At 42.7% G+C, this 26,841-nt stretch overlaps 1 protein-coding gene across 2 annotated transcripts in view; it reads right to left on the reverse strand.

Moving 5' to 3' along the window:
* The window catches only part of SND1 (staphylococcal nuclease and tudor domain containing 1), a 959,968-nt gene that overhangs the window by 852,936 nt on the left and 80,191 nt on the right, over window positions 1–26,841 (reverse strand). For both annotated transcript variants that reach the window (XM_075345399.1, XM_075345398.1), the window contains exons 6-9: window positions 23,363–23,454; window positions 21,513–21,671; window positions 21,299–21,405; window positions 16,293–16,383 (exon numbers count right to left, since the gene is read on the reverse strand). In XM_075345399.1, the coding sequence (XP_075201514.1) occupies window positions 16,293–16,383; window positions 21,299–21,405; window positions 21,513–21,671; window positions 23,363–23,454 (449 nt within the window). The remainder of the gene's footprint in view (window positions 1–16,292; window positions 16,384–21,298; window positions 21,406–21,512; window positions 21,672–23,362; window positions 23,455–26,841) is intronic.

Consider the following 26,841-nt stretch of genomic DNA (forward strand, 5'->3'; position numbering starts at 1 on the left):
GTGGTCCTACAAGCCTATAAATGTGTGCACATTTAGGCTATGTGCACACGCTGCGTTTTTTTGACGTTGCGTTTTTGGACGCTAAAAACGCACAAAAACGCACCCGCAGCAAAAAAAGCGGCAAAAAACGCATGCGTTTTTACTGCGATTTGGTGCGTTTTTGATCTCTGCAATTTTCTGCGTTTTTCCAATGCATTGCATGAGGGGAAAACGCAGAAAAACGCAGGAAAGAATTGACATGTCCTTTTTTTTTTTAAGCTCAAAAACGCAGCTGAAAAAAAAAAGTTGTGTGCGGACAGCAAAAATGAAAACTCAGACTTTGCTGGGGGAGCAAAGTCATGCAGTTTTGAGGCCAAAAACGCACCCGAAAACCGCGCAAAAATGCCACCGAAAAACGCACTGTGTGAACTTACCCTTAGTGGACCACTATATTCAATTTGTCTTGCATTCATTAAAGGGACTTGTCACCAAGTTTTTGCTACCTAATCTCAGAACAACATAATGTAGGGGCAGAGATCCTGATTCCACTGGTGTCAGTTACTGAGCTGCTTAGTGTAGTTTTGATAAAATCAGTTTAATCAGCAGTAGATCATCATTAGAGGACTACTGGTCCTGCTGCCAGAGAGTCCAGCATATTCATGAGCTCTGTATAACTGCTGGATCTGCAGGGAAAAAAAAAAAACAACAACATTGATTTTATCAAAATGACAGCAAACAGCTCAGTAAGTGACATATTGCTGGAATCAGGGTCTCTGTCTCTACATTATGCTGCTTTCAGATGGGGGAGCAAAAACCTGGTGACAGATTCCCTTTAAATTACGTCATAGTCACCTCAGCATACAAAAGTGATGTGCACACAGATTTCAGCCTTGTGTCAAGCATGTGAGAATAAAATCTAGTTTATTTATTGTGGGGCAATCTTGAAGCCAGCATATTTAGCTACAGATATTCAGCGGCAGAGGGAGCCAGAAGCCTCAGGACCACTACGGTGGCAGCGTCTTGGCAAGAATGTTAGTTTATCAAAAGCTTACTACAGTGTATTTTTACATACATGACACAAGGTCAAAGTCAGGGTTTGTATGTGAAGAAAGTCTACCCTCTACTGTATGCAGCCCTCACTTACCGTGTGATGTAGATATCACAATTGTGCCTGCAATGTTCCTCTGCTCATCCTGTATGAAGATGGACTACAGACGGACATCACGAATGGAAACAAAGTACTCACACTGGTATAATGATAGGGCTCGTACTAATGAACAGTACATGTCATAACATTCAACAGTGCCTGATTTTTTTTTTTTTTTTTTTTACAATGATAATGTTGGAAATCTGTCATAGGAAGAAAAACCTGACCAAAATGTCTGACCTCTAGAAACAAGTGAAAGACGAGGAATTATTTTTAGCATGGGAGAAGCTAGGTAAATGGAGATCATATTATGGGAGTTAATAGACAAGCTTGCAAAGAGATTGCACACAACATTACCTGCCTTATAATGGCCTTAGTAATGGTGTGATGATACAAGCCGCATCATTACTGAAAATCAGATAAAACAGTAACAAGGAATTACTCTTATAAAGGGCTGAGGACCATAAAACACAGTCCAATGTTAAGAGCAAAAGTAACATTAGGGAGGGAAGTAAAAGTCACTAGTCTTTTTTTAAACAAGGGATTTAACAAACCGTTATTTTTAAGCTTCAATAAACGGAGAGGCGAGAACATTGACTCAGAATGTGACTCTGGTTATACACAAGTAATAGAAATTAATGACTATCGAGGAGAACATGATCACAGATAGAGTTACAGCAAGTCATACAAAAAAGGCATTTAAGATGCTGTACTACGCCAAGATTTGTAAGAGATGCAAGGAGAGCAGTTTAAGAGAGGGTGTTAAAGCATATGAAACGTGTAGAGGGAATTCAGCGCGATAGCTAGATTAAAGTACTATCAAGAAGGTGTATAGTGTAGTGGCAGCGAACACTTATTTGCAGACTGCTGGATTCGGAGAGGCAATCCTCCATTGTATGTTTCTCGACTTGAATAGAAGCCCATTAATACATATTGCTCAAGAAGAGAGATTCAGCGATATGCCGGTTTAATGCTTTCACTCCTATTGTTACTTCTGCCTGCTTGTTTGTGGATCCCACAATCAAATGCTATGGTGTACAAGGTATATAGGAAGGAGTGCACACAAAAAAATGGGTGCACATTCTGAAAAATACATTTGTCAAAGTTTGCAAGGGAAAAAAACAAAATCTGAATGTGTTGTAATATATTCATTTCACCATATATTCAAGTCAAAGACTATTTATTACATTTGCAATAAATGGATATGTAAGGCCACATCTAGAATATAGGGCCCCACATTTTAAAGAGATTATTGGGAAGTTAGATAACGTTCAAAGGCCGGCATGTATTTTATAACATGGGGTGGAAGGCCTCTCCTAGGATGTTCGAAAAGTTGGGCTTGTATAACTTAGGGGGGGAGGGGGGGGGAGGGGGGGCGGAGACCTGAAAAGAGATATTTGTATGTATATATACATATATGTGATCAATGCAAATGCAAAGGATTGGTACATGACATACTCCTTCCAAATACATTACTAAGGTCCAGGGGGACATTCATTATGGGTGGAGGAAAGGATTCTTTACAGTTCATGCACTAAGTCTGACTGCCCTACCGGAATGGCAGATAATTATCAGCATTTCAAAAAGCTTAGATGCAGTTCTAATAACCACTGGCATTGTGGGTTATAAATAACCTGGTGCAGAAAAGGCCCATCAAGTTCTACCTACATAGCTAGGACTATACTGCTTAACTTTTGTAGAAAGCATATAACAGACCTGGTCCACTGTGCAAAAGCTCTATATCTTTACATTCCCCATAATTAGCTTAGTCTTAATTGAAACTAGTCCATATTTTAAAAATTATTTTTTTGTTTTTTGTATGACAAATCAAATAAAAAAAAAGAAAAACAAAGAAAAACAGAAGTCTCCGTTATCTGAAATGGATACACACTATATATACACTAACAAAAAGTTATGGATACTTGACTTTGGAGCAGGGTGGATAAAAATCAATGTTTTTTTAAAAAAAATCAAAAAAATAAAATCGGATTTTTTTTTATTTAAATCGGATTTTTTTTTATTTAAATCGGATTTCTTTCAATAAACTGCTTTTGAGGAAAATATTTTACCATCCAAAGGTTCCTCCATCATGAGATAAAGCAGAGTTGTTTAACTCAGTAGAATAAAGGCTGTATATGTGTAACATTCACAATGCCATGCTCTTCCAGAGGTTTCTGTAGGATTAGTGGGCAGTTTCTCTCCTATATTATCACAGACGCTCGCTTTACTTACGCAGTTCTCAAAACTGAATTTGACTCCGCAGAGGTCCCAGCCTCTTCTTCACAGCAAAAATATTACAACATGAACAGAGTTGAGAAAAAGACCTTAATCCTATTGTTCTACAAACCTATGAATACAGAATCAACCCCTTCAGTGCCAAGTCCAAGAAGTTAGACAATATGTTTGATTGTTTGGAGTGGAATAGATCTGCACAACACAAGAAGAATGTGAATCTAAGTGTGAGGAGGAGAAAGGGCAAGCAGACAAGAAAATGAAATGTGCAACAGCTCTGGAGGGTAAAATTCTAAACCTAAGTATTGATGGGTGGAGTAATGTCCACAATGATCCTATTGTATGTGCTTGTATAACAACAGAAGAAGGTAAAGTCTTCCTTGCACAAACAACTGATATGTCAGGAAATGCACACACAGCAGAATACTTACAAGAAGTGAAAGTAAAAGCTATAACGACATGTGAACAAAAATTCAAATGTCTAGTACACAGTTTGGTCACTGACAATGCTGCAAACGTATCCAAGATGAGAAGAGATTTAGAAGAGCAGGGAGGGAATACAAAGCTGCTAATAACATATGGTTGCAGTGCTCATTTGCTGCACCTCTTAGCCAAAGACTTAAGTGTTCCAGAAATAAAAGGCTAATGTTGTTGAAATTGCTAAATACTTCCGTAATAATCATTTTGCAGCAGCAGCTCTGAAAAGGAACCAAGCTAACGCTCCCACAAGATGTTAGATGGAACTCTGTGGTGGACTGTTTTGAGCAGTATATCAAAAACTGGCCTATTCTGATGACACTTTGTGAAGAAAATCGAGATAAAATAGATGGCACTGTCACGGCCAAAATCCTCAACATTGGGCTTAAGAGAAATGTTGAACATATGCTGAGGTTCCTGAAACCCATCTCTCAAGCTTTAAACAAAATACAGAAAAATAGCTGTTTTATTGCGGATGCTGTTGAAATTTGGAAGGAACTGAGTGAAAACTTAAAAACAGAACTACACATGGACAGAATTAAATTACAAGCAGTAAACAAACGAATGGGATAAGCACTGACTCCAGCTCATTTTTTTGGCAAATATTGTCAATATCCAATATCAGGGTCAAAACCTAAGTGCTGAGGAAGAGGAGTTAGCTATGACATGGGTATCCAGCAATCATCCAACTATAATAAACTTCAGAGCTAAGGGGGAACCATTCAAGAAATATATGTTTGCTGAAGATATTTTAAGGAAGGTCACACCAGTAAACTGGTGGAAGTCACTTAAGCGCTTGGATTTAGAGACTGTTCAAGTAATGATTTCACTTTTAACAGCAGTAGCTTCTTCTGCAGGCGTTGAAAGAATATCCTCTTCCTTTGGACTCATTCATTCTAAATTGAGAAATCGGTTGGGACCCAATAAAGCAGGAAAGCTTGTTTTTCTTTTCCAGATTATGAATAGGACAAAGAAGAAGATGATGATGAAGATGACGACAAGTGAGCTACAGAGGACAGCAGGGACAGTAGTATTTAAGTTTTTCATGTGTCGGCTGGGCTGACAGTCTAAGTTTCTTAAAATATATATATATTTTGTTTAGCCAAATTAGTTAACAAACATGGATGTTTGTTTAAGCAAATAACTTATGCTGTCATGTTGTTATTGTTTCAGTTGAATAAATCTATTTAAATTGTTATTAAGGTCAGGATTATTTTTCTCCTTCCTAAGTACAACAGAACAGTGGTGTCCAAATATGAATGATTAACCCATTAAACTGGGGAGAAAAAAGTAATATAAAAAGTGATTCTAAAAATCTTCATCTACTTGCATGTTAAAGTAGCAAGAACTAGTTTAGGTAGAAACTTTGATTTAAATCACTGATTTAAATCAAGCCTCACTGACTAGTGATTTAAATCGTGATTTAAATCGTGATTTAAATCAGTTAGATTTAAATCAAATCCACCCTGCTTTGGAGGTGAAATTTTAGGATGATCCTAAAATGCCATCTAACCTTTTCAGGTGAACTTAATGTGACCTTCTCTAAACAGTTGGACATGTGCTTTCAAAGTATAATGTTTCAGTACTTTTTGCACAACTTGCTGTTCTCCAACATGGAGCTTAAAGGGGTTAACTACTATTTAGACATTGATGACCTGTACTAAGGAAAGGCCATCAAGGTTTGATCGGTCAGAATCAAAAAACCCAGCACCCCCGCTGCCTAGCTGGTCTCGATGGTGGCAGCAGGCAGCCTGAAATGCTCAGTTAGAAAGCTGCTCAGTCTTCCAATATCGACCTCGGCCACGTACTACACATTTACCTCCTATTAATTTGAATAAGAGGCCGATGTGCAGTACTCGGCCACTATTAGAAGACAGAGCAGGTCCGTAACTGAGCATTTCAGGCTGCCTGAGACTAGCTGATCAGCGGGGGTGCCAGGTGGCAGGCCCTGGCCAATCAGACATTAATGACCAGTACTAAGGATAGGCTATCAATGTTAAAGTAGTGGACATCCTTTTTAATGGAAAAATTCACAAGTATTTGATCCATGAATCAACAAATAAATATCAGGGTTCAATTAGAATTGGTATTTACACAGTCCTTATCATGCTGTTCAGTTTGTCATCATGAGACCAAGACACCAGCTAACAATTGATCAACATTACCCCTCCATTGCGAGGTTTCAAGCAGGATGTTTTGAGATAGAAGTGGCCCCTGAGCTTAGAGTGTCACAGAGTGTCATCAGCAGGTTGCAACAGAAATACAGAGAGACTGGAAGAGTCACAGAAAGGCAAAGAAGTGGACATCCTTTGGCCCCATCCCACACTGATGACCGCTTCATTGTGAGCAATGCCCTTTGGAACTGGATGATTAATGCCACACAATTCCAGGCGCATTTAAAGGCAGGGGAGAGGCACCTAAGTGTCACGTTAGACAACTCAAAATTTTAAAATCAGTGTGGTCTGCGTGTTAGACGACTTGCAAGGGTACCAGACCACACCACCAGGTACAGGCATCATTTACGCTGGACAAGGGACCAGTGGGCCTAAGTGCTGTTGAGTTGTTTGAGAAGTCAAGGAGAGCGCTATGCATCTGCCACTGTTGTCACCAGACAAGCCTTTGGTGGTGGTGTTCCAGTGTAGCAGGTGTGTATATTCAATACAGAACTGCCCTACACTTTGTGGATGGTAGTGACAAGCCACTACTACTTAAATAACATTATTAATTCAGTCAGTGTCTCTGTATGAACAACACAGGCCTACTTTCATCTTTATGGACCACAATGCTCTAAGCTCATCGAGGACACACCATTATGGAATGGCCTATGGAGACTGGGGTACCTCAAATTGAGTGGTGTGCACTTTCTCCAGACCTAAATCCCATAGAAAACCTATGGGATCAGCTGACTTGCCATGTAGAGGCTCATAACTCTGTAGCCCAGAACCTCAATGACCTGAGGGCTGCCCTTCAATAAGGGTGGGATGTCATGCCTCAGCAGACAATAACTCCACTTGTGAACAGCAGGAGATATTTTTGTGAAGCCAAAATTGATTCTCAAAGCCACAACAGGTTATAGAGACTGAGTGTTTTTTTAGGTATAACCACCACTGCGGTTTGCTTTTCTTTGAATAAATTGTTGAGATGAGGAAATCACCATTGCATGCTTCTACTTAAAATGTCCTGCTTTCATGATAAAATATCACTTTAGGGCAAAAGTTTTACTTAAATTTAATTGGAAAGCTAAATATTTCTAACTTTTTGTGAGTAGTCTATTGATAGTTGGCAAAGGAGAGTTCACATAAAAGCACATTCCCAATCATTGACCAATGCAAACATTCCTCTGATAAACCAACAAACAAGTAAACCTCTCAGACGGCTGACAGGATCATTCACGCAGTCTACTAAATAACTGTAGTTGTCAGCATATAAATTAAAAGTGCTGCAATCAATACGATCCTGGTTGAGGTCGACACTCAGTTTCTTAAAAGTGCACATAGACAGAGCTCCAGCTCCATATAAAATCTGGTGTTTGTTAACGATCTTAACACAGTCCAACTCATTCAACTAGTATATAGTAAAACAGTGCCTTTTTATGGGAAGAAAATCAGCCAATTTATGCTTGTTTCACATCAGCGGTATTCTGCCGTACTGCCGGATCCGGCACAAGAACAGTACAGTTCAAGACAGCTCACAGGCATCGCAGCAAGCTCCGGTCACATGACCGCATGTGACCGGAGCTTACCAGTGAACTGTATTGAACTGTACTGCACTTGTGCCGGATCCGGCAGTGCGGCAGAATACCGCTAATGTGAAACCAGTGTTAATTGGACATTGAGGCAACTAAAGAGCACAAAATCACTATTTTTAAGTCACAGCCTACATTATAAAAAAAAATGGATAATGTTTAGATCTGTATCGCTTCCTTGTGTTGGTCTTAACCCTGGCTGTGTCTTAGAAATAATTATGTAAATTACGACCCAAAATACACAAGTGAAATCATTGCTGTCAGATTACTATTACGCAAATTTTAACGCATGTTGTGACAGTGTACAGTTTGCTTATTTGTAGTGCGGATTTTGCACAAAACCTCTACAAGACAGAAGCCAACAGGTTTGCTTTTGCACCAAGGAACTGGGCAACCCAGTGTTTGTGCTCATTTTAAAAGGAATCTGTCAAGTGCAATATGCACCCAGAACTACGAGCAGTTCTGGGTGCATAGTTCTAATCCCAGCATCTAGTAGCATACATAAAAGATCGTTAGAAAAAGTATTTCTTAAGATCCTTTATGATATGCTAATGAGCGACGAGACTAGTCACAGGCGTTTATTCCTGCGCTCATTCTGCCCTCTTAGCAGGTTAGCATGCCCACAGTGCAGTGACGCACGTACCTGTGTCCGTTGCACCGCCTCAGAACGCCAGGCATAGGGTGATTGCGCATGATCAGAAGTCACTGACACTTCCAGTCATGCGCACTAGACCTCTCTAAAGTCGGGATGCGTACACCTGGCATTCTGATCATGCGCACTGACCCTAAGCCTGGCGTTCTGAGGCGGTGCAATGTACACAGGTACGCGCATCAATGCTGATGAGGACGCTGGGCAATGGGTATTGAATAGCATTTTAGCACGCTGGCGTGCTAACATGCGAAAGCGGCAAAATGAGCGCAGGGACTAACGCCCTTGTGACTATACTCTGCGCTCATTACCATATCATAAAGGATCTTTAGAAATACATTTTCTAAAGATCTCTCTATGCTACTAGATACAGGGACTGTTAAGCAGGGATTAGCAATATGCACCCAGAACTGCTTGTGGTTCTGGGTGCGTATTGCACCTGACAGGTTTCCTTTAAGCTGAATTTAGACAGAAAGCCACTGGTGCAAGGTGATTGGCCGACAGCAGCATAGCTGTCAGACTCCCATACACAGTAGCCCTTGATATCTCCAGTCACGGTTTATCTCCTCGAGAACAAAAGGATCAGCAGTGGAAATCAAACATGCAGGATCTTTCTCTCTCCTGACAATCATCTGGCACCCATACACAGCTGACCATCACCGGATTCAGCAGATATTAGTCTAATATGCCATGATAAAGCAGGGCAAGTTACACATCATAGCAAAGGTTCTAGAGCATATCATACGATCAAGTGTTTCCTTTAATAATGTGTTCATGACTGTGAAGCCATTATACGGAGCAGAGAGATATTAACCCCATTACGACCGCGTTACGTTTTAAAACGGCACTAAAAAAGGGTACTTATTCCTTTCTGCCGTTTTAAAACGGCGGTCGGAAAAAAGGGTCTAGCGCCCCCCAGAGTCAGAAAATTTCCGGGGTCTCAGCTGCCGGGGGTAGCTGAGACCCTGGAGATCATGATTCGGGCCGGTTTTTCCGGTCCCCGCTCACCTGATGACCGGTATACACCGTATACCGATCATCAAGTTATAGTAAATGACCGCGCCGGTAAAAAATCATTTATCTCCCATCTGGCATGATCAAACATGCCAGATGGGAGATAAATCTTTTTCCCGGTTCCCTCCGGTCCCCTCGGTATCCCCAAAGTGCCCCCCCCGACCCCCAACCCCCTCCCGAAAATCCAAGATGGCCGCGCGCATCGGAGAGCACAGCAGCGCGCCGGCCGCATTTACAGTGTTCCTATGGTTTCTGTCGTATGTGCCATAACACATACGACAGAAACCTGCTCCCTAGGCCCTGCCGGGTCCCCCCCTACCCCCCCCTGGTGTCCCCCGGTGTCCCCCGGTGTCATACATACCGGAGCGCTGATCCCCCGCGGCCCCCTCCTCCTTCTCTGCAGACGCCGGTCACATGTGCCGAGCAGATGACAGCTTCCTGTGTTCAGGACGCTGGCTGCTGATGCTGCTCAGCACTGTGCAGCTGTGACCCGGGGAGGGTGGGTGCAGCTTTTTGCACCCACTCTCCTCAAATGGAGGGTCTGCCCTCCTAGAAAATGGGGGATACGTTCCCTGAACGTGTCCCCCATATTCTAGAAGGTCCAGAGGCGACGTGGGACATCCAAATGGATTATAGTGGATTTTTTTTTTTCTTTTCAATAAATTGGTCAATCAGGGAATGTTTTGGGGAGTGTTTTTTCAAATAAATTTTTTTTTGTTGTCAATTTTTTTTCTTATTACTGTCAATTAGTTATGTCGGGTATCTGATAGACGCCGTGACATAACTAATTGCTGGGCTTGATGCCAGGTGACATTACACACCTGGTATCAACCCCATTCATTACCCCGTTAGCCAACGCACCAGGGCGCGGGATGAGCTGGGGCGAAGCGCCAGAATTGGCGCATCTAATGGATGCGCCACTTCTGGGGCGGCTGCGGCCTGCTATTTTTAGGCTGGGAAGAGTCCAATAACCATGGCTCTTCCCATCCTGAAAATACCAGACCCCAGCTGTCAGCTTCACCTTGGCTGGTGATCTAATTTGGGGGGACCCCACGTTTGTTTGTTTTTTTTAATTATTTATTTATAAATAATTAAAAAAAAAAAAACAGCTTGGGGAGCCCTCCAAATTGATCACCAGACAAGATGAAGCTGTCAGCTGTGGTTTGCAGGCTACAGCTGTCTGCTTTACCCTAGCTGGCTATCAAAAATAGGGGGGACCCCACGTCATTTATTTTAATTTTTTTTTTTTTTTTGGGCTAAATACAAGGCTAGGCATCCTTTAGTGTCACATGAAAGGCACTAAAGGGCGCCAGCTTAGAATATGCAGGGGGGTGGGACGTTATATATGTTTGACATCTATCCATTCATCCACTGTAGCATTTTACGCTGTGTGCCCACAATCAGGGTTTGCAGCGTTTTGGGCGCAGAGTGTTTTCCCTGCGTCCATAACGCTGCGTTGTGCAGTAGAAGCACAGTGGCAGGATTTTTAGAAATCCCGTGCCCACTGTGTTTCTTTTCTCCGCAGCATAAACCGACCTGTGGCGCAGCTTCCCGAGCCTCAGCATGTCAATTTATGCTGCGGAGATGAGTGTTCTTTGCAGGTAGAATAAAACTAAAGTCCACAGCAGCCTGAACCCAAATCGTGGGCTTGGGCAGCTGCGTTCTCCCGTGGACAACACTCACATTTCTGCAGGAGGCTGACACTGTGTACTAGACGCCGTGTCGCTGGATCATGGCCACATAGCCTAAAGGCTACTTTACACGCTGCGATATCGGTCCCGATATCGCTAGTGTGGGTACCCGCCCCCATCTGTTGTGCGACACGGGCAAATCGCTGCCCGTGCCGCACAACATCGCGCAGACGCATCACACATACTTACCTGCCCGGCGACGTCGCTGTGACCGGCGAACCGCCTCCTTTCTAAGGGGGCGGTCCGTGTGGCATCACAGTGACGTCACTGAGCGGCCGCCCAATAGAAGCGGAGGGGCGGAGATGAGTGGCCGGAACATCCCGCCCACCTTCTTCCTTCCTCATAGCGGCCGGGAGGCAGGTAAGGAGAGGTTCCTCGTTCCTGCGGCGTCACACATAGCGATGTGTGCTGCCGCAGGAGCGACGAACTACATCGTTACTGCTGCAGTAACGATAATCGAGAATGGACCCCCATGTCACCGATGAGCGATTTTGCACGTTTTTGCAACGATGCAAAATCGCTCATCGGTGTCACACGCAGCAACATCGCTAATGCGGCCGGATGTGCGTCACCAATTCCGTGACCCTAACGACTCCGCATTAGCGATGTCGCAGCGTGTAAAGCCCCCTTAACAGTGAGAAATTTGTTGCTACAGCAACATTTTTGTGAAGTACCTGTGGATTCAAAATGCTTACTATACTCCTGAATAAAATCCTTGAGGGGTCCAGTTTCCAAAATGAGGTCACTTGTGGGGGGTTTCTGATGTATAGGTACCCAAGGGGCCCTGCTAATGTGACATGGTGCGCGCAATTTACTTCAACTTTTCCAAAATTCAAATGGTGCTCCTTCCATTCCAAGCCCTCCCATTTATCCAAACAAAGGTTTTTGGCCACATGTGTGGTATCCCTGCGCTCACAAGAAATTAGATAACAACCTGTGGGGTACACGTTTTGTTGTTGCCTCTTGAAAAAGTGAAAAATGTGTCGCTAAATCAACATTTTTGTGAAAAAAATGAAAATTTCAATATGGCAACCTAAGCTTATCAAATTCTGTGAAGTATTCGTGGATTCAAAATGCTCAATATACACCTAGATTAAAGCCTTGAGGGGTCTTATTTCCAGAATGGGGTCACTTGTGGGGGACCTCCACTGCTTAGGCACCTCAGGGGCTCTCCTAATGCAACATGGCGTCCGCTATTGATTCCAGCCAATTTTGCAGTCAAACTGCACTCCTTCTCTTCTGAGCCCTGTAGTGTGCCCAAACAGTTGATTTCCACCACATACAAGATATCAACAAACTCAGGAGAAATTGCGCAATAAATTTCATGGTGATTTATTTCCTGTTACCCTTGTGAAAAAAAAAGCTACCTGGTTGAAGTAACAATTTTGTGGTAAAATTTTATTTTTTTATTTTCATGGCTCAACGTTATAAACTTCTGTAAAGCACCTGGAGGTTCAGGGTACTCACCAAACATCAAGATAAATTCCTTGAGGGGCCTAGTTTCCAATATGGGGTCACTTGTGGTGTTTTTTTGCTGTTTACGTACCTTAGGGGTCCTCCAAATGCGACATGGTGCCTGCAATCTTTTTCAGCCAAATTTCCTTTCCAAAATTCAAATATTGCTCCTTCCGTTCCAAGCCCTCCCATTTCTCCAAACAAAGGTTTCAGACCACAAGTGAGGTATCACCGCGCTCATAAAAAAGTGGGTAACAAACGTTGGGGTCAAATTTTTGGAATTACCTCTTGAAAAAGTGAAAAAATTGATGCTAAAGCAACATTTTTGAGAAAAAAATGAAAATTTTCAATGTGACAACGTAACGTTATCAAAATCTGTGAAGTACTTGTGGATCCAAAATGCTCACTATACCCCTAGATAGAAGCCTTAAGGGGTCTAGTTTCCAAAATGGTGTCACTTGTGAGGGGTTTCTGCTGTTTAGGTACCTTAGCGGACATGTAAATGCAACATGGTGCCCGCAATCTATTTCAGCCAAATTTGCTTTCCAAAATTCAAATATTGCTCCTTCTGTTCCGAGCCCTCCCATTTGTCCAAACAAAGGTTTCTGACCACATGTGGGGTATTGGCGCGCTCATAAGAAAGTGGGGAACAAGTTTTGGGGTTCATTTTGTTGTGTTATTTCTTCTAAAAGTGAATAAATTTGGGGTAGAGCAACATTTTAGGTAAAATTTTATTTTTTGCTTTTTTTCATTCCACTTTGCTTTAGTTCCTGTGAAGCACCTGAAGGGTTAATAAACTTCTTGGATGTGGTTTTGAGTACTTTGAGGGGTGCTGTTTTGAGAATGGTGTCACTTTTAGGTATTTTCTGTCACTTAGGCCTCTCAAAGTCACTTCAAATGTGATGTGGTCCCTAAAAAAATAGTTTTGTGAATTTTGTTGAAAAAATGGGAAATTGCAGATGAACTTTGACCCCTTCTAACTTCCTAACCCCAAAACATTTTGTTTCAGAAATTGCGCTAATGTAAAGTAGACATGTGGGAAATGTTATTTATTAACTGTTTTGTGTGACATAACTCTCTGGGTTAAGGGCATAAAAATTAAAAGTTTGAAAATTGCAAAATTTTCAAAATTTTCATCAAATTTCCGATTTTTTCACAAATAAAAGCAAAAAATATCGTTCTAAATTTATAACTATCATGAAGTACAATATGTCACGAAAAAACAATGTCAGAATCACCGGGATCCGTTGAAGCGTTCCAGAGTTATGACCTCATAAAGTGACACTGGTCAGAATTGCAAAAAATGGCCTGGGCATTAAGGACAAAACTGGCTTCGTCCTTAAGGGGTTAAAATATCCCTCAACACAAAGTACAAAAAAACAAAACACAAGAGTGCAGAAGACATGGTATTACTCCCCTTTGAGGTCATGCAGAAAACGTATTGCTCCAGCCACTATCACTAGCATTGACGAAGCGCACAAAGCTTATCAAACAAGCTACTACTGTGTGCAGATTGTTCGTGCTTGCTCCACAGAATTAGTCCTATTGGGATTCTTTCTAAAGCCTGTGTTAGCAGCCAATTACTTTAACCACATTGCTGCAAGGTGAAGCAAAAACTGCCTTTAGCAATATCGGAGATGACTAATGCTCTACCCACAGTGTACGGTAAGCATTTCTAAGTAATCCCCATCCTCCATTTACCACCCCACACTGCACAGTTTACTTTCCAAGGAAGCTAGATGGACACTTCCTGTGAATTTCAATTGAGAATTTAACTTTATTAGAAATGAACATGCTCCTCTATGGCGGCGGCGGAGCAGAAATACCAAAGCGCTGGAGGACAGTGCCATCTACTGGCATCCTAAGCAGATTTCAGATTTCTCAGACTACGTAGTAAGTACTCTGCTCCTCTCAGACTGTCTTGACACAGCTTTTCTAGCAACTAAAATGCTATTTTCAGTGACATGTTCACATGTAGCAGATTTATTGGATATTTTTAGGCAGCAAGTCCGTGTTTAATATGTGAATTTTATGTTGGGACACAAATTTCACCCTTGCATTGTACAAACTCGATGCATTCACAGGACACGCTGCTTTTAAAATCCATATCACACCAATTGCGCAAAGAGATTTGTTGACTTCTCACCTACTTAACTCCCTATTAAATTACACATACAATTTGTTAATGAGAACAATCCGTTCTGGGAGTGCGCTTGTTAACCAAGTTACTCAGTCAGCAAAGCAAGATTTCCCATAGGAAATCATTGCAATGCAGACAATTCGTTCCACAACTTAAATGTCCCATGCTGGTCCCCTATTGTGCCATTCCACACATGCACAAACACGCACACACATATTATGCTCACCTTACCTTCCGTTCTATCGCCGGCCTCATGGTTCTTGCAGTTTGCCCGTACAGGATGTGTATCGGGTAACCATCGCGACCGATGCCGGACCTTCCGCTCCCAGCGCGCTGACATCACAGGCAGGAGCCGCTTTTGCCTCCGATTGGCCAGCGCGCTGACTTTGAGTAGCGGCTGACAGGGGAAATTCCTCCCTCATCGCGATGGTTACCGGATACACATCCTGTAGCGGCAAACTACAACAACCATGAGACCGGCGATGGAACGGAAGGTAAGGTGAGCATAATATATGTACCTTCCGTTACATCGCGGAAGGTCCTGCATCGGTCGCAATGGTTACCCTATACACGGCCTGTACAGGCAAACTGCAGGTTCCAGGAGGCCGGCGAGGAAATGGACGGTAAGGGGAGAATAGGTGTGTGGGGGTTTGTTTGTTTGTGTGTGTGTGTGTGTGTGTGTGTGTGTGTGTGTGTGTGTGTGTGTGTGTGTGTGTGTGTGTGTGTGTGTGTGTGTGTGTGTGTGTGTGTGTGTGTGTGTGTGTGTGTGTGTGTGTGTGGACTGCCAGACTGGGTTAGAGCGCAGTGGATGTACGGAACCGGAAGTGTGTGCGGTGAGTATTTTGCTCGTACAGTAAAGCTTGCTCGTAAACAGAGTTACAAATTTACAGCAAGCTTTATTCGGTAAGCATAATACTCGCTAACTGGGTTACTTGTTAGGCGAGGTTCCACTGTACTTAGAAGGAAAATCGGATGGAAAAGAGCAATGTCTGAACATACTCTTAGGCTAGTTCGTGTCTGAACAGTTCGGTCTAAGGCTATGCTATGATATGCTAATGACACGTGGCTCTCTGTTGCTGTGAGCGTGAGCCGAGTGTCATTCACTGTGCTCCGATTCGTTCAGATGCAAGAGTCGGAATACAGGTGCAGAGAAGAGGGAGAGATTAATCTCAGACTGTAAGCTTACGAGCAGGGCCCTCACTCCTCCTGGTATCTAAATTTTGTTATTTTGTCTTGTCTCATATTGTCTGTACATATCCCCTTTGAATTGTAAATTGCTGTGGAATGTGTTAGCGCTATAGAAATAAATATCATTATTATTATCATTATTATCTCAGTCTTCTCAATTACCTGTCTCTGCACATATCGTAGTACACATGGATGTCATCCATCCGAGTACAGTCCGATGTTTCACATGCACCCATAGACTTGTATGGGTGTGTGTGATTTGATATATGCTGCCAAACGCAGAATGCTGCAATTCTTTTCTGATGCCAATTCAGCATGAGAAAAAAATAAATAAAAATTAATTGCAGATGAACAGTCCTTGAGAATCCCATTAGTAAGTAAACTTTTTGAAGGGGTTCCCATACTACTAAAAATGAAATAAACGGCTCAAAATAGCTTACTCTCTTTGGCATTACTGGTGTCGCACACTATATCTCACCTGGTCTTAAGAGAACATATGGTTACAGCCACTCAGAAGGTTAAGTTAAAAAAAAAAAAAAAAAATAAAAAAAGAAGCGCAGCATAGTATACTTTACCTTTGCCACAAATTGTTTGTCTTTCTGATCCAAATTGGCAGTAGGGGCCACGTAGTCTCTCCAGATCCTTACTTTGCGTTCCTTAGCAAAACTAGGATAAGAGTTAAATATACTTAGATCGCACAAGACATCTGATCTTTGAATAATTGTAGCTTAGACATTTTAAAACAAAATTCCAATATCGCACTATCATGTCAAAGTAGCTTTTTGAAGGTAAAGAAAAAAAAACCCATAGGATTACAGACTCAGTAGTGTCATTTTTCTAACATATTAGTTCGAGTCCTCAGAACCTGCAGCATTACAAGATTAAACTTTAAAATTCTGGTAACTGGCTCTTTTTAATCTGATGGAATGGTTTAGTACTAATCATTTTAAGTGGTACTGCTTACCATCTTTAAGACAACCCTCCCCCCTTGAATTTGGCTTGCAAAATATTAACAGAGACATGAACAGGAGTCTTGGGAGAAAAGCTGAAATTGGGAAGGATTATGGGAACATCCCCCTGCAAGGCAGAACATCCCCTGGGTAACTGAAGCCAGCAACAGAAGTGCACTAAGGGGGAATGGGGTGTCTTTAGATAGAAGGGGCATACTAAGGGGTACTTTGCACACTACGACATCGCAAGGCGATACTGCGATGCCGAGCGCGATAGTACCCGCCCCCGTCGCAGCAGCGATATCCTTGTGATAGCTGCCGTAGCGAACATTATCGCTACGGCAGCTTCACATGGACTCACCTGTCCTGCGACCGTCGCTCTGGTCGGCGACCCGCCTCCTTGTTAAGGGGGCGGGTCGTGCGGCGTCATAGCGACGTCACACGCCAGGCGGCCAATCGGAGCGGAGGGGCGGAGATGAGTGGGATGTAAACATCCCGCCCATCTCCTTCCTTCCGCATATTTTACGGAAGCCGCAGTGACGCCGGTAGGAGATGTTCCTCGCTCCTGCGGCTTCACACACAGCGATGTGTGCTGCCGCAGGAGCGAGGAACAACATCGGACTGTCGCGTCAGCGTAATTATGGATTACGCCGACGCTGCAGCGATGATACGATTACGACGCTTTTGCGCTCGTTAATCGTATCATCGAGCCTTTACACACTACGATGTCGCATGCGATGCCGGAAGTGCGTCACTTTTAATTTGACCCCACCGACATCGCAGCTGCGATGTCGTAGTGTGCAAAGTACCCCTAAGAGTCAGGAAGGAAAATTTATGGCCTAATAAGTATGGAAAGATGGTAGATGGGGGTGAAATAATTTCACCCCCAACTGGTTTGGATAATTATGATTGCATCACAGGACTGCCAATAGTGTAACAGATGGAAAGTTCTCTCTGATCCCAGCCATTATGTAGAGGTCTGGGTTCAAGTCCCTGTCTTGCTCTCACAGCAATCTAAAAGGACATATGTCCCATCAACATGAAGTACTACTACTTCAGCTAAGGGAGATTTCACACTTAAGGGAAAAACCTGGTGACAGGTTCCTGTTATGAGCTGGGGCCACCACCAGTTAGCCTTTATATACAGTATTCTGGAATGCTGTATTTAAGAGCCCAGTCATCTCTGTAGAATGTACAAAACATTTTATTATACTCACCTAGGTGGCGGTCCAGTCCGATGAGTGTCACTGCTCTCGGTCCAGCTCCTCCTCCATCTTAAGCGTTTGCCGTCCTCCTTCCAAGCCCCGTGTATGGCGCGTTCCACGTTATCCACACAGAGGGCTCCATTGCACTCCTGCACATGCGCACTTTGATCTGCCCTGATGAGGGCAGACCAAAGTACTATAATGCGCAGGCACGAAGAAAGGTCAAATACCACCCCGCGCATGCATACTACAATACTTTGATCGGCCCTCAGCTAGGCAGATCAAAGTGTGCATACGCAGGAGTGCAATGGAGGCCTCTGTGTGGATGACGTAGGATACTTCATCCACATGGGGCTAGGAAGCAGGACAGCAGCGATCGCACAAGATTGAGGAGGCACTGTACCGAGAGCGGTGACAACTTTTGGACCGGACTGCACCCCAAGAGAGCATTATAAAGGTTTTTTTTAACACTCTACAGAGCGGCCTGGGCTCTTATATACAGTATTCTGGAATGCTTTATATAAGGGCTCACTGGTGGTAGCAGCATCTCATAATAGAAAAACCTGGTTTCCTTTAAGACACAAAAGTATGAAATTAAAAGCCCCCATACACATTAACTGGCTGCAGGCAGAACTATGGTTTTGTTGATTAAATCAGCCGACAGGCATCTCAGACAACTCTCCCATATACAGAAATTATCCAGTTGAGTGCTCCTGTGTAGTGATGGGCGAACCCCCTGATGTTCGGGATCGGGAGCCTTGAACAAACGGTTTGTAAAGATCGAGTTCGGGTTCTGAGATAACATGAACTTGCGTCCAAACACCAACTCGGGCTTTAAAGTTATGGGATGTTTGTAAAATAAAGAATCTAGTTAATAATAAACATTGTCATTATACTTACAGGTCCCGCAATGCGTTCTGCAGACTGTCTCCCGGCCGCTTCTGCGTCTGATTATTGCTGTGCCCCCGGGTAACCACCACTGACTACAGGACCTGCTCCTATATTATTATTGTACTGTATTTCCATGCAGCTGAGGCGCTCCTGTCCTGAGTGTGTCAGGCCGTGCCGGGTGATGCAATGCGAGACACAGGTGGAATCATACCCTCACTGTCCGCCTGCTTCTCACTCTGTACAGAGCAATGAAGCAGAGATGACATGGCTCTCTCTGCTTCTCACTCTGTATAGATGCTGTCTGTACAGAGTGATGAAGCAGAGCTGACAATGCCCTACCTGTGGACTACGTAGGGCTAAGGATTTTTTTTATAATAAAAAAAATGGAGTAAATTTTTTTTTGTTTTACTTCTAATAAAACATTTTTTTTATGCGTTGTGTTTTTGATTCTAAGCGCTGATAAAGCGGACAGCTATGGGCTGCCACTGCCATCTACCTGGCTTTACCTTGGCTGGCAATCAAAACACTGGAAGCCCATTAATTTTCTTTATTTAAAAAATAATTAAAAAAAAAATAAAAAAAAGTGAGTGGGCTCCCGCCATATTTTGATCACCAGTCAGGTAAAACCAGGCAGCTGGGGGCTGGTATTCTACGCAGACACCCCTGGAAATGGCGCATGGTTTCTTAGCACTATTTCCAGGCGCTTTACCCGCCTAATCCAGCAACCCTGATGGCGGTGGCACGCTGGGTAATAAAGGGGTTAATACCAGCTTTGTATTCTTAGCTGGTACTAAGCCCGAAATTTATGGTGTCATGACAAATTAAACATGGCCACCATGAATTTCTAGTGCACGGTAAAAATAAAAAAAAAAAATTTTTTTTTTTTTATTAGAACTAGAACAAAAACATTTAGAGGCTGCATCTTTATTATATATATATATATATATATATATATATATATATATATATATATATATATATATATATATATATATATATATATATATATATATAAAAAAAACCTTAGTCCCACGTAGTCCACAAGTAGAGAACGGTCAACTCTGCTTCATTCCTCTGTACAGACAGCATCTATATGGAGTGATAAGCAGAGAGAGCAATGTCAGCTCTGCTTCATCACTCTGCACATACAATCGTCAATACAGTGTGGGAAGTAGGCTGACACTGAGGACAGAGTTCTACTTGCGTATGACTCATGCAGTCTCGTATTGCATCACCCAGCATGGACTTAAGGGGGCTTTACACGCTACGATATCGTTAAGGTTTGGTCGTCGGGGTCAAGTTGTTAGTGACGCACATCCGGCGTCATTAACGATATCGCAGCGTGTGACACTGACCAGTGACCTTAAGCGACCTCAAAAATGGTGAAAATCGTTCACCAAGGAGAGGTCATCCCAAACTCAAAAATCGGTAACGGTTGTTTATCCAGGTGGTTCATCGCTCATGCGGCAGCACACATCGCTATGTGTGACACCGCAGGAGCGAGGAACGTCTCCTTACCTGCCGCCGGCCACAATGCGGAAGGAAGGAGGTGGGCGGGATGTTACGTCCTGCTCATCTCCGCCCCTCCGCTTTGATTGGCCGGCCACTTAGTGACTTTGCGGTGACGTCGCTGTGATGCCGAACGTCCCCCCCCCCTTGAAGGAGGGATTGTTCGGCAGTCACAGCGATGCCGCTGACCAGGTAAGTATGTGTGACGCTGCCGTAGCGATAATGTTCGCAACGGCAGCGATCACAAACAATCGCATGCACGACGGGGGCGGGTACTTACACCGTCGCTATCGCTACAAATTGCTAGCGATATCGCTACCGTGTAAAGCCCCCTTAACACACTCCGGACACGAGCGCCTCAGCTGCATGGAAATAGCTCCTGACAGGAGAGTATGCGGCCATACCGGGTGGTGCCGATGCGACAACGTGACAGTCAAAGTTCAGTTAACAGGACCTTCCATGAGGTCACAGCCATGTGAACAATCTGTAAGCCAATGTCTGTACAACATTCACACAAGACTGGTCACATGGATATGACATCATGGAAGGTCCTTTAGTCAGTGGTAGTTACCCGGGGGCACAGCAATGATTGGACGCAGAAGCAGAAGCGGCCAGGAAACAATCTGCAGAACGGGTCGCGAAATCTCTAAGTATGACCATAATGTTTTTTAATATTGTGCTTTTTTTTTTTACAGCCCCTGGACCCGAACTGTAACACGAGCTTCCCAGGAAAGCTCGTGTTCGGGATCATGGGCACGAACACTATGTGTTCGGTACGAACCCTGAACTTTACAGTTTGGGTTCGCCCATCACTACTTCTGTACAGTCTATGAGAAAGTTACTGGTTCACATGTTGGCAGGATATGTCCAACTGAAAGTTTCCCAACCCACCATATTAGTTAGATTGTCGATTTTAGCAGGTGCAGCTGAAATTAGTTTAATGTGTATGGGGCAAAAAAGGTTTATTACCCATCAAATTTACCAAATAAGTGGCACATTAAGATGACATACTCTTAACAGACTTACCGCTCTGCTGCACGGAGCTTCTCAGAACCTTGCGTATATACAGCTATAGACCAATCTACACAACGAGCAAAACCTTCTTTCAGAAGCAATTCTGTAATATTTCCATTCTGCAGAAGAAGGGAAAAGGATTCATACCACATTTAGAAACAAATGTAATTTAAAAGTCTATCATTGAGATAAATTATATAATAGCGACATAAAAAAAATGACATACAGGATGAAGAATGGTTCCCAGGGTATTCTGGTTGTGGCTGCTCTCTAGAATGATTTGTACATCTCTTTGCAGTAGACGCGACTCTGTAAAAAACTTTGCCTCTGCAGCAAAGGGTTCTGGAACTTCTTTGCCTTCTGCATTTCTCTTGAAGGTTGGGCACTAAAATAAATGGTATAAACATTTTAGATTTAATAAAGAAATACTGCTCTTCCTTGAATTATGAAAGCCAAACTTAGGAAAGGGCCCAACACACCATTAGAATTGAGGGGCACCTTTCCATCTATAGTCACTAGAAACCAGCTAATGGAAATTCCTGATAAGCCATAACATTTTTAAGCAGCAAGCATTTGAATTCACTGTAATAAAAATATGTTGAGGGGGGAGGGTATTGGGGTTTTGTTCTGATGATTGTAAATGAACGCAAGTGAATTTCTAAAACTTGTCATTATTATTGTTGACATAAATATTGTATGTTACAAGTTCTTTTTTTTTCTTCTTTTTTTAAACATAAAAAGAAGTTTAAAAAAATGTATATGTTTTTTTATTCCTGGAAAAATTGTTTACAGTCGTGCATTGCCAGAAACTGCCTTTAGACTCCCTGTATATGCACAGCAATCTCTGCCATACGTGGTGAGATGATGAGGTCTGGGTCCAAACTGTGGAAAAGCTGCTGTGCATGAACACAAATTCAGCAGGTTGTCAGAGGCTCTGACAACCTGCTGAATTTATGTCAGAGCAGCTAGTTTAGAACAGTATATAAACCCTACTGGATGACGAAACATCACAGAAAAAAAAAAAACACAAACAAGTATGATAGACTCTAGAATACATGAAACATTAGCAAGTACAGTTTTTATAAATTATAAGACGGACTTTTTCTCCTAAAAATTTGGGAGGAAAATCCCACTGGGAGAGAGGGTGAATCGAATTGTATTTGTGCACTACCTCTGTTTTACATCTCTCTTATTCGATATGTATGTAAATGTTTTCTCCTCTAATAAAAAGATTTTTTAGGGAAAAAAGAAAAAAAAAGAAAATTGGAAGCAAAATGAAGGGTGCGTCTTAAAATCTGATTATAGCTTACTGGGAGGTGGAGAATTGGCAGGGGGCTGTCTGTGCGGTCAGCCAGGTGCCTCTCGGTGCGTACGGGTGGCTGACTCTCTTTGCGGGTGGTTGGGCGGCCTGCTGGCTGCCACTGTGTGCGGGTGGGCGGCGGATATCCCAGATGGTCTGACTACGGTCCGGGCATTAAATGATGGCGCCCGGAATCAGCGTGTACATAGATGGAGCTCTTGGACTTCGGGCGCCATTTCTTTGAAGCCTGTACCGCCGTCAGAGCATATGGGACACTCGCCCCACTGGCCTGCTCCACAACACAACCACCGCAGCTTCCGCTGCCAGCAGACCTGCCACTTCCAGCACAGCCTCTGCCTCCTGTGACCCCAGACCACAATTGCTGGCGCTCCCCTCAGGTAAGAACACTGGAGTAGAAGACGGACAACTTTTTTTTTTTTTTTTGTACTTTTTTTATGTCTAATGTTGGGATGCAGCTTATAATCCGGTGTGTCTTATAAAATGAAAAATACGGCAAGTTTCGAGCAAAAATGCTCTATTTTCAGCTCCAAACATCCTTCTGCGAACTGGCACATTGTTTTTATTGAACTCTAATAATTAACACTCTAAACACAAAGCTATAATAAAAAGCAATAAAGCTATGAAAACAGCAACCCTTTACAGTTACACAGGTCAGTAGAAATAGCTGTTTATTAGGTCAAACCTTTAGAAAAACCGTTGCATATGACATGTCAATTTGCCTGCACAAAAATAAAAAAGGTCAAAGAGTTTCATACCTTGATTCCAGACAGCATGACTGTCACCATGTAGTTGTCAGGAAGAAGAAGGGCTCTCACCACACTACCATCTCGAACATGCTCAATAATAGCTGCAAAACAATAATATTTCATAAGAAGCAAAAATTTGTTTGTCTAGAAGTTTGCTTTATATTCTGAACTTCAGTCATTTCTATATTGTATTTCTACTGTTCTTTGACAAGCTATTACTGTGTATAAATGTAGGACAAAATAGAGAAGTGTTAGTTTATTTTTATCAATTAACAAAATGCAAAGTGAATGAACAAAAAGGAAAAAAAAACAAAATCAGATCAATTTTTGATGTGACCTCTTGTCTTCAAAACCCCACATGAAATGAAAGCATCAATTATTCTACCGCGTTTCTCCTGAAAATAAGACACTGACATTTTTTTGCACCAAAAAATACACTAAAGGCTATTCTCAGTGAAACAGGGTTGGAGGAAAGTTTAGGTGTTTCCGCGATCTTCGGCAGGCGCTCCCAGCAGAAATGCTCTACTTGGTTTTCTCCTGCTTTACACGCACGCACACACGCACGCACACACACTTACTTTAGGGAAGCAGAGTAGTGGCGCGTGACAACCTGTAGTGGACAGCAGAAATCGCCAGATGTGGCGAGTGTGCACGCGATCTGATGTATGTGTGTGTGCATTCCACCGCATGTCCTTCCGTTCAGCGTCTGCTAAGTATGATTGCGGCGTCTGCTGTCTTTTCTTCTCTCTTTCGGGGGGTGTCTGCTTTCTAAAATGAAGTATCCTGCAGTATTCGTTAACTTTTTTAGGTGCATAGACACTTCATATTGAACCATGACTAGGACATATTTTGGGGTAGGGCTTATATTTAAGAATTATGCTGTAAATTCTTGTAGGACTTCTTTTCGGGGTTAGTCTTATTCTTGAGGAAACACGGTAGGTGCATCACCACACAGTTGTTGAAAGTAAACTTAATGATGTTGAGATCAGGGCTTGGTTGTGGCCACATCACTTCCAGGACTTGAATGTGTTTAGGGTCATTGTCCTGCAGCAGAATACATTTGGAGCCAATCCAAAGACTCTCTGATTATATTTCATAATGGATAAGCAATTGCCTGTATTTTTCACCAGCATCATATTTGTGTGGAATTACTTGAAGACACCGAAGAATTCGCACAAGCCCACATCCACAAAAGATTTTTTCGTTAGTATTCCAAGATATTTGGAAGAACTGCCCTGTTGTGTGGCTTTAAAAACCTGCATGCAGGTGTATCTAGAAGGAATTATGCTTTGATGACTGTACTGAAATGAAAAGATGGTCACATCAAACATTGATTCCATTTACATTTTTCTTTTGCACATTTAACTATTAAAACGTTTTATTCTTAACAGGAAACAGGTTGCCGGATCCATAAGCAGCATATATCAGACACTTGCTGCATGATTTCAGCCATGAAAAACTTAAATTCAATCAACAGACTAGAATATACCAAAGTATATTTCCCCTTGATGAAGCGGCTGGCCACACGCCAAAGGCCACAAAACGTACGTGGGGCATATTTCCAGCTTCTGACCACGGTAATGTCTCCTTAAAATTGTATTTGGATTCTTCTACTTCTGCTACTCTGAATGTGCTCCTGGTCTCTTTCTACTTGCAATTTTGCACATTTTTAGCCCATTCATGGTTAATGGACATTTTTTACTACCATTTGGTAAATATATTTGGGACCGTGAACCATTCAATCTGTTTTTAATAAGTCATTAATGTTGATTAGCATTGTACTAGGGCGGCACGGTGGCTCAGTGGTTAGCACTACAGCCTTGCAGCGCTGGGGTCCTGGGTCCATCTGCAAGGAGTTTGTATGTTCTCCCCGTGTTTGCGTGGGTTTCTGCAGGGTACTCCGGTTTCCTCCCACACTCCAAAAACATACTAATGGGGAATTTAGATTGTGAGCCCCAATAGGGAGAGTGTTGCCAATGTATGTAAAGTGCTGTGGAATTAACAGCGCTATATAAAAGTAATAATAAAAATATTTATTCAAATATCTGTCCTGACTGCCTGTCTACACCTGATTAGATTTTACAATTTCCATCCCCCATCCTCTTTATGGTGTTTTGTGTAATTTATTTCTTACTCTCTGCACTTTGCACTTTTCAAGTGTTCAAAAAAAAAAATATTTTCTGATTATCAGCAATTTTTGCTCATGGTTTTCTTTCCTGCTGTATATGATTTCAGCCATATATCTTTGCTTCTAAAACACTATAACGATCCAGAAAAAATATAGAATTTTAACAGCTGATTGACATGCAGGTCCAGGGCAGCTTCTTCCTGCCTACTGCACTGGATTGACCGGTCTTTCTCTGCATGCCTGTATAGGGAGAGACTTACCACTCAAGGGAAGCAGACGAAGAGAAGCCGTCGGAGACCCACCTTTCCAACTAACCTTTCATGTAGCTGAATCCCCGGTGACCTTCTATTAGGCTGTTAGGAGATCAAACTGCACAAGCGCTGCCCATTGTGAAGAGAGCTCAAACTTTCACATAGGAAGCAGATGCAGAGACCAGAAGCAGAAAGAGGGCCAAGTCCCAGACCTATGCAACCAAACCTTATTACCATCTGTCAGTATAATTTCACCTCTCCCCCAAGCTAATTTATATTTTTATGTAGCAGGTTCAAAGACTATCCAACAATAACCTTACATGGCCAGTCAGTTCCTGAGAAATCAGCATTTGAATTCATAAGGAAATGAGGCTGAAGGAAGGAAGGCCTCGGTCATTCCAGCTGTATTCCCCACCGAGCTGCATCTCCTGCTACACAGTCACACAGTATAAAAGGTGGTCAGTCAAGCAAAAAGGAGGCGGCACTGTCAGGGAATAGATCTGGAGTGACAACGGCCTCAGATCTACAATAGCCGTTCAGCCTCACTTGCATATGAATTCAAATGTTGATTCATCAGTAATGGAGGAACGGACTGAACACGAAAAGATATTGCTGGACTTGTCCTTGCACATATAGTTTGGGGGGTGTGAAATCCTGCTGACAGATTCCTTTTCAAAACAAAACCAAGACAATGACTACAATCTAGGCTGAGATACCAGTGGGCTGAAGTGGGAGAACAAATTTGTAGTTCCAAAATGTAGGTACGGTATTTAAAATAACATGTTATCAAATTTATGTATGCAAAATAAAAGGTATGGCCATAATGCCGCTGTTACTCTGATTCAATAGATACTGTGAGTGATGAAATCTGCATCCTGGTTGTTTAATCATTAGAAGTTTGCCTTTCCTAAGCCTTTGGTGCATTGGGGTGGGACTGTGGTTAGGGTCTTCGGCTCTGCCCTGGCCTCTCCGCTGCTTCTGGGATCTTTATTTATCTCCTACTATAAAATTTAAGCCTGCACTGTTCTAGGGGCAAGCGGAGACTGCATAAATTCACCTGGTAGCAGTCTTCAGCAAAAACAGTGCCGGTAGTGACTCGTGTGCAAATT

This window comes from Anomaloglossus baeobatrachus, chromosome 4 (assembly GCF_048569485.1).
Source record: "Anomaloglossus baeobatrachus isolate aAnoBae1 chromosome 4, aAnoBae1.hap1, whole genome shotgun sequence".
Classification (NCBI taxonomy): Eukaryota; Metazoa; Chordata; class Amphibia; order Anura; family Aromobatidae; genus Anomaloglossus; species Anomaloglossus baeobatrachus.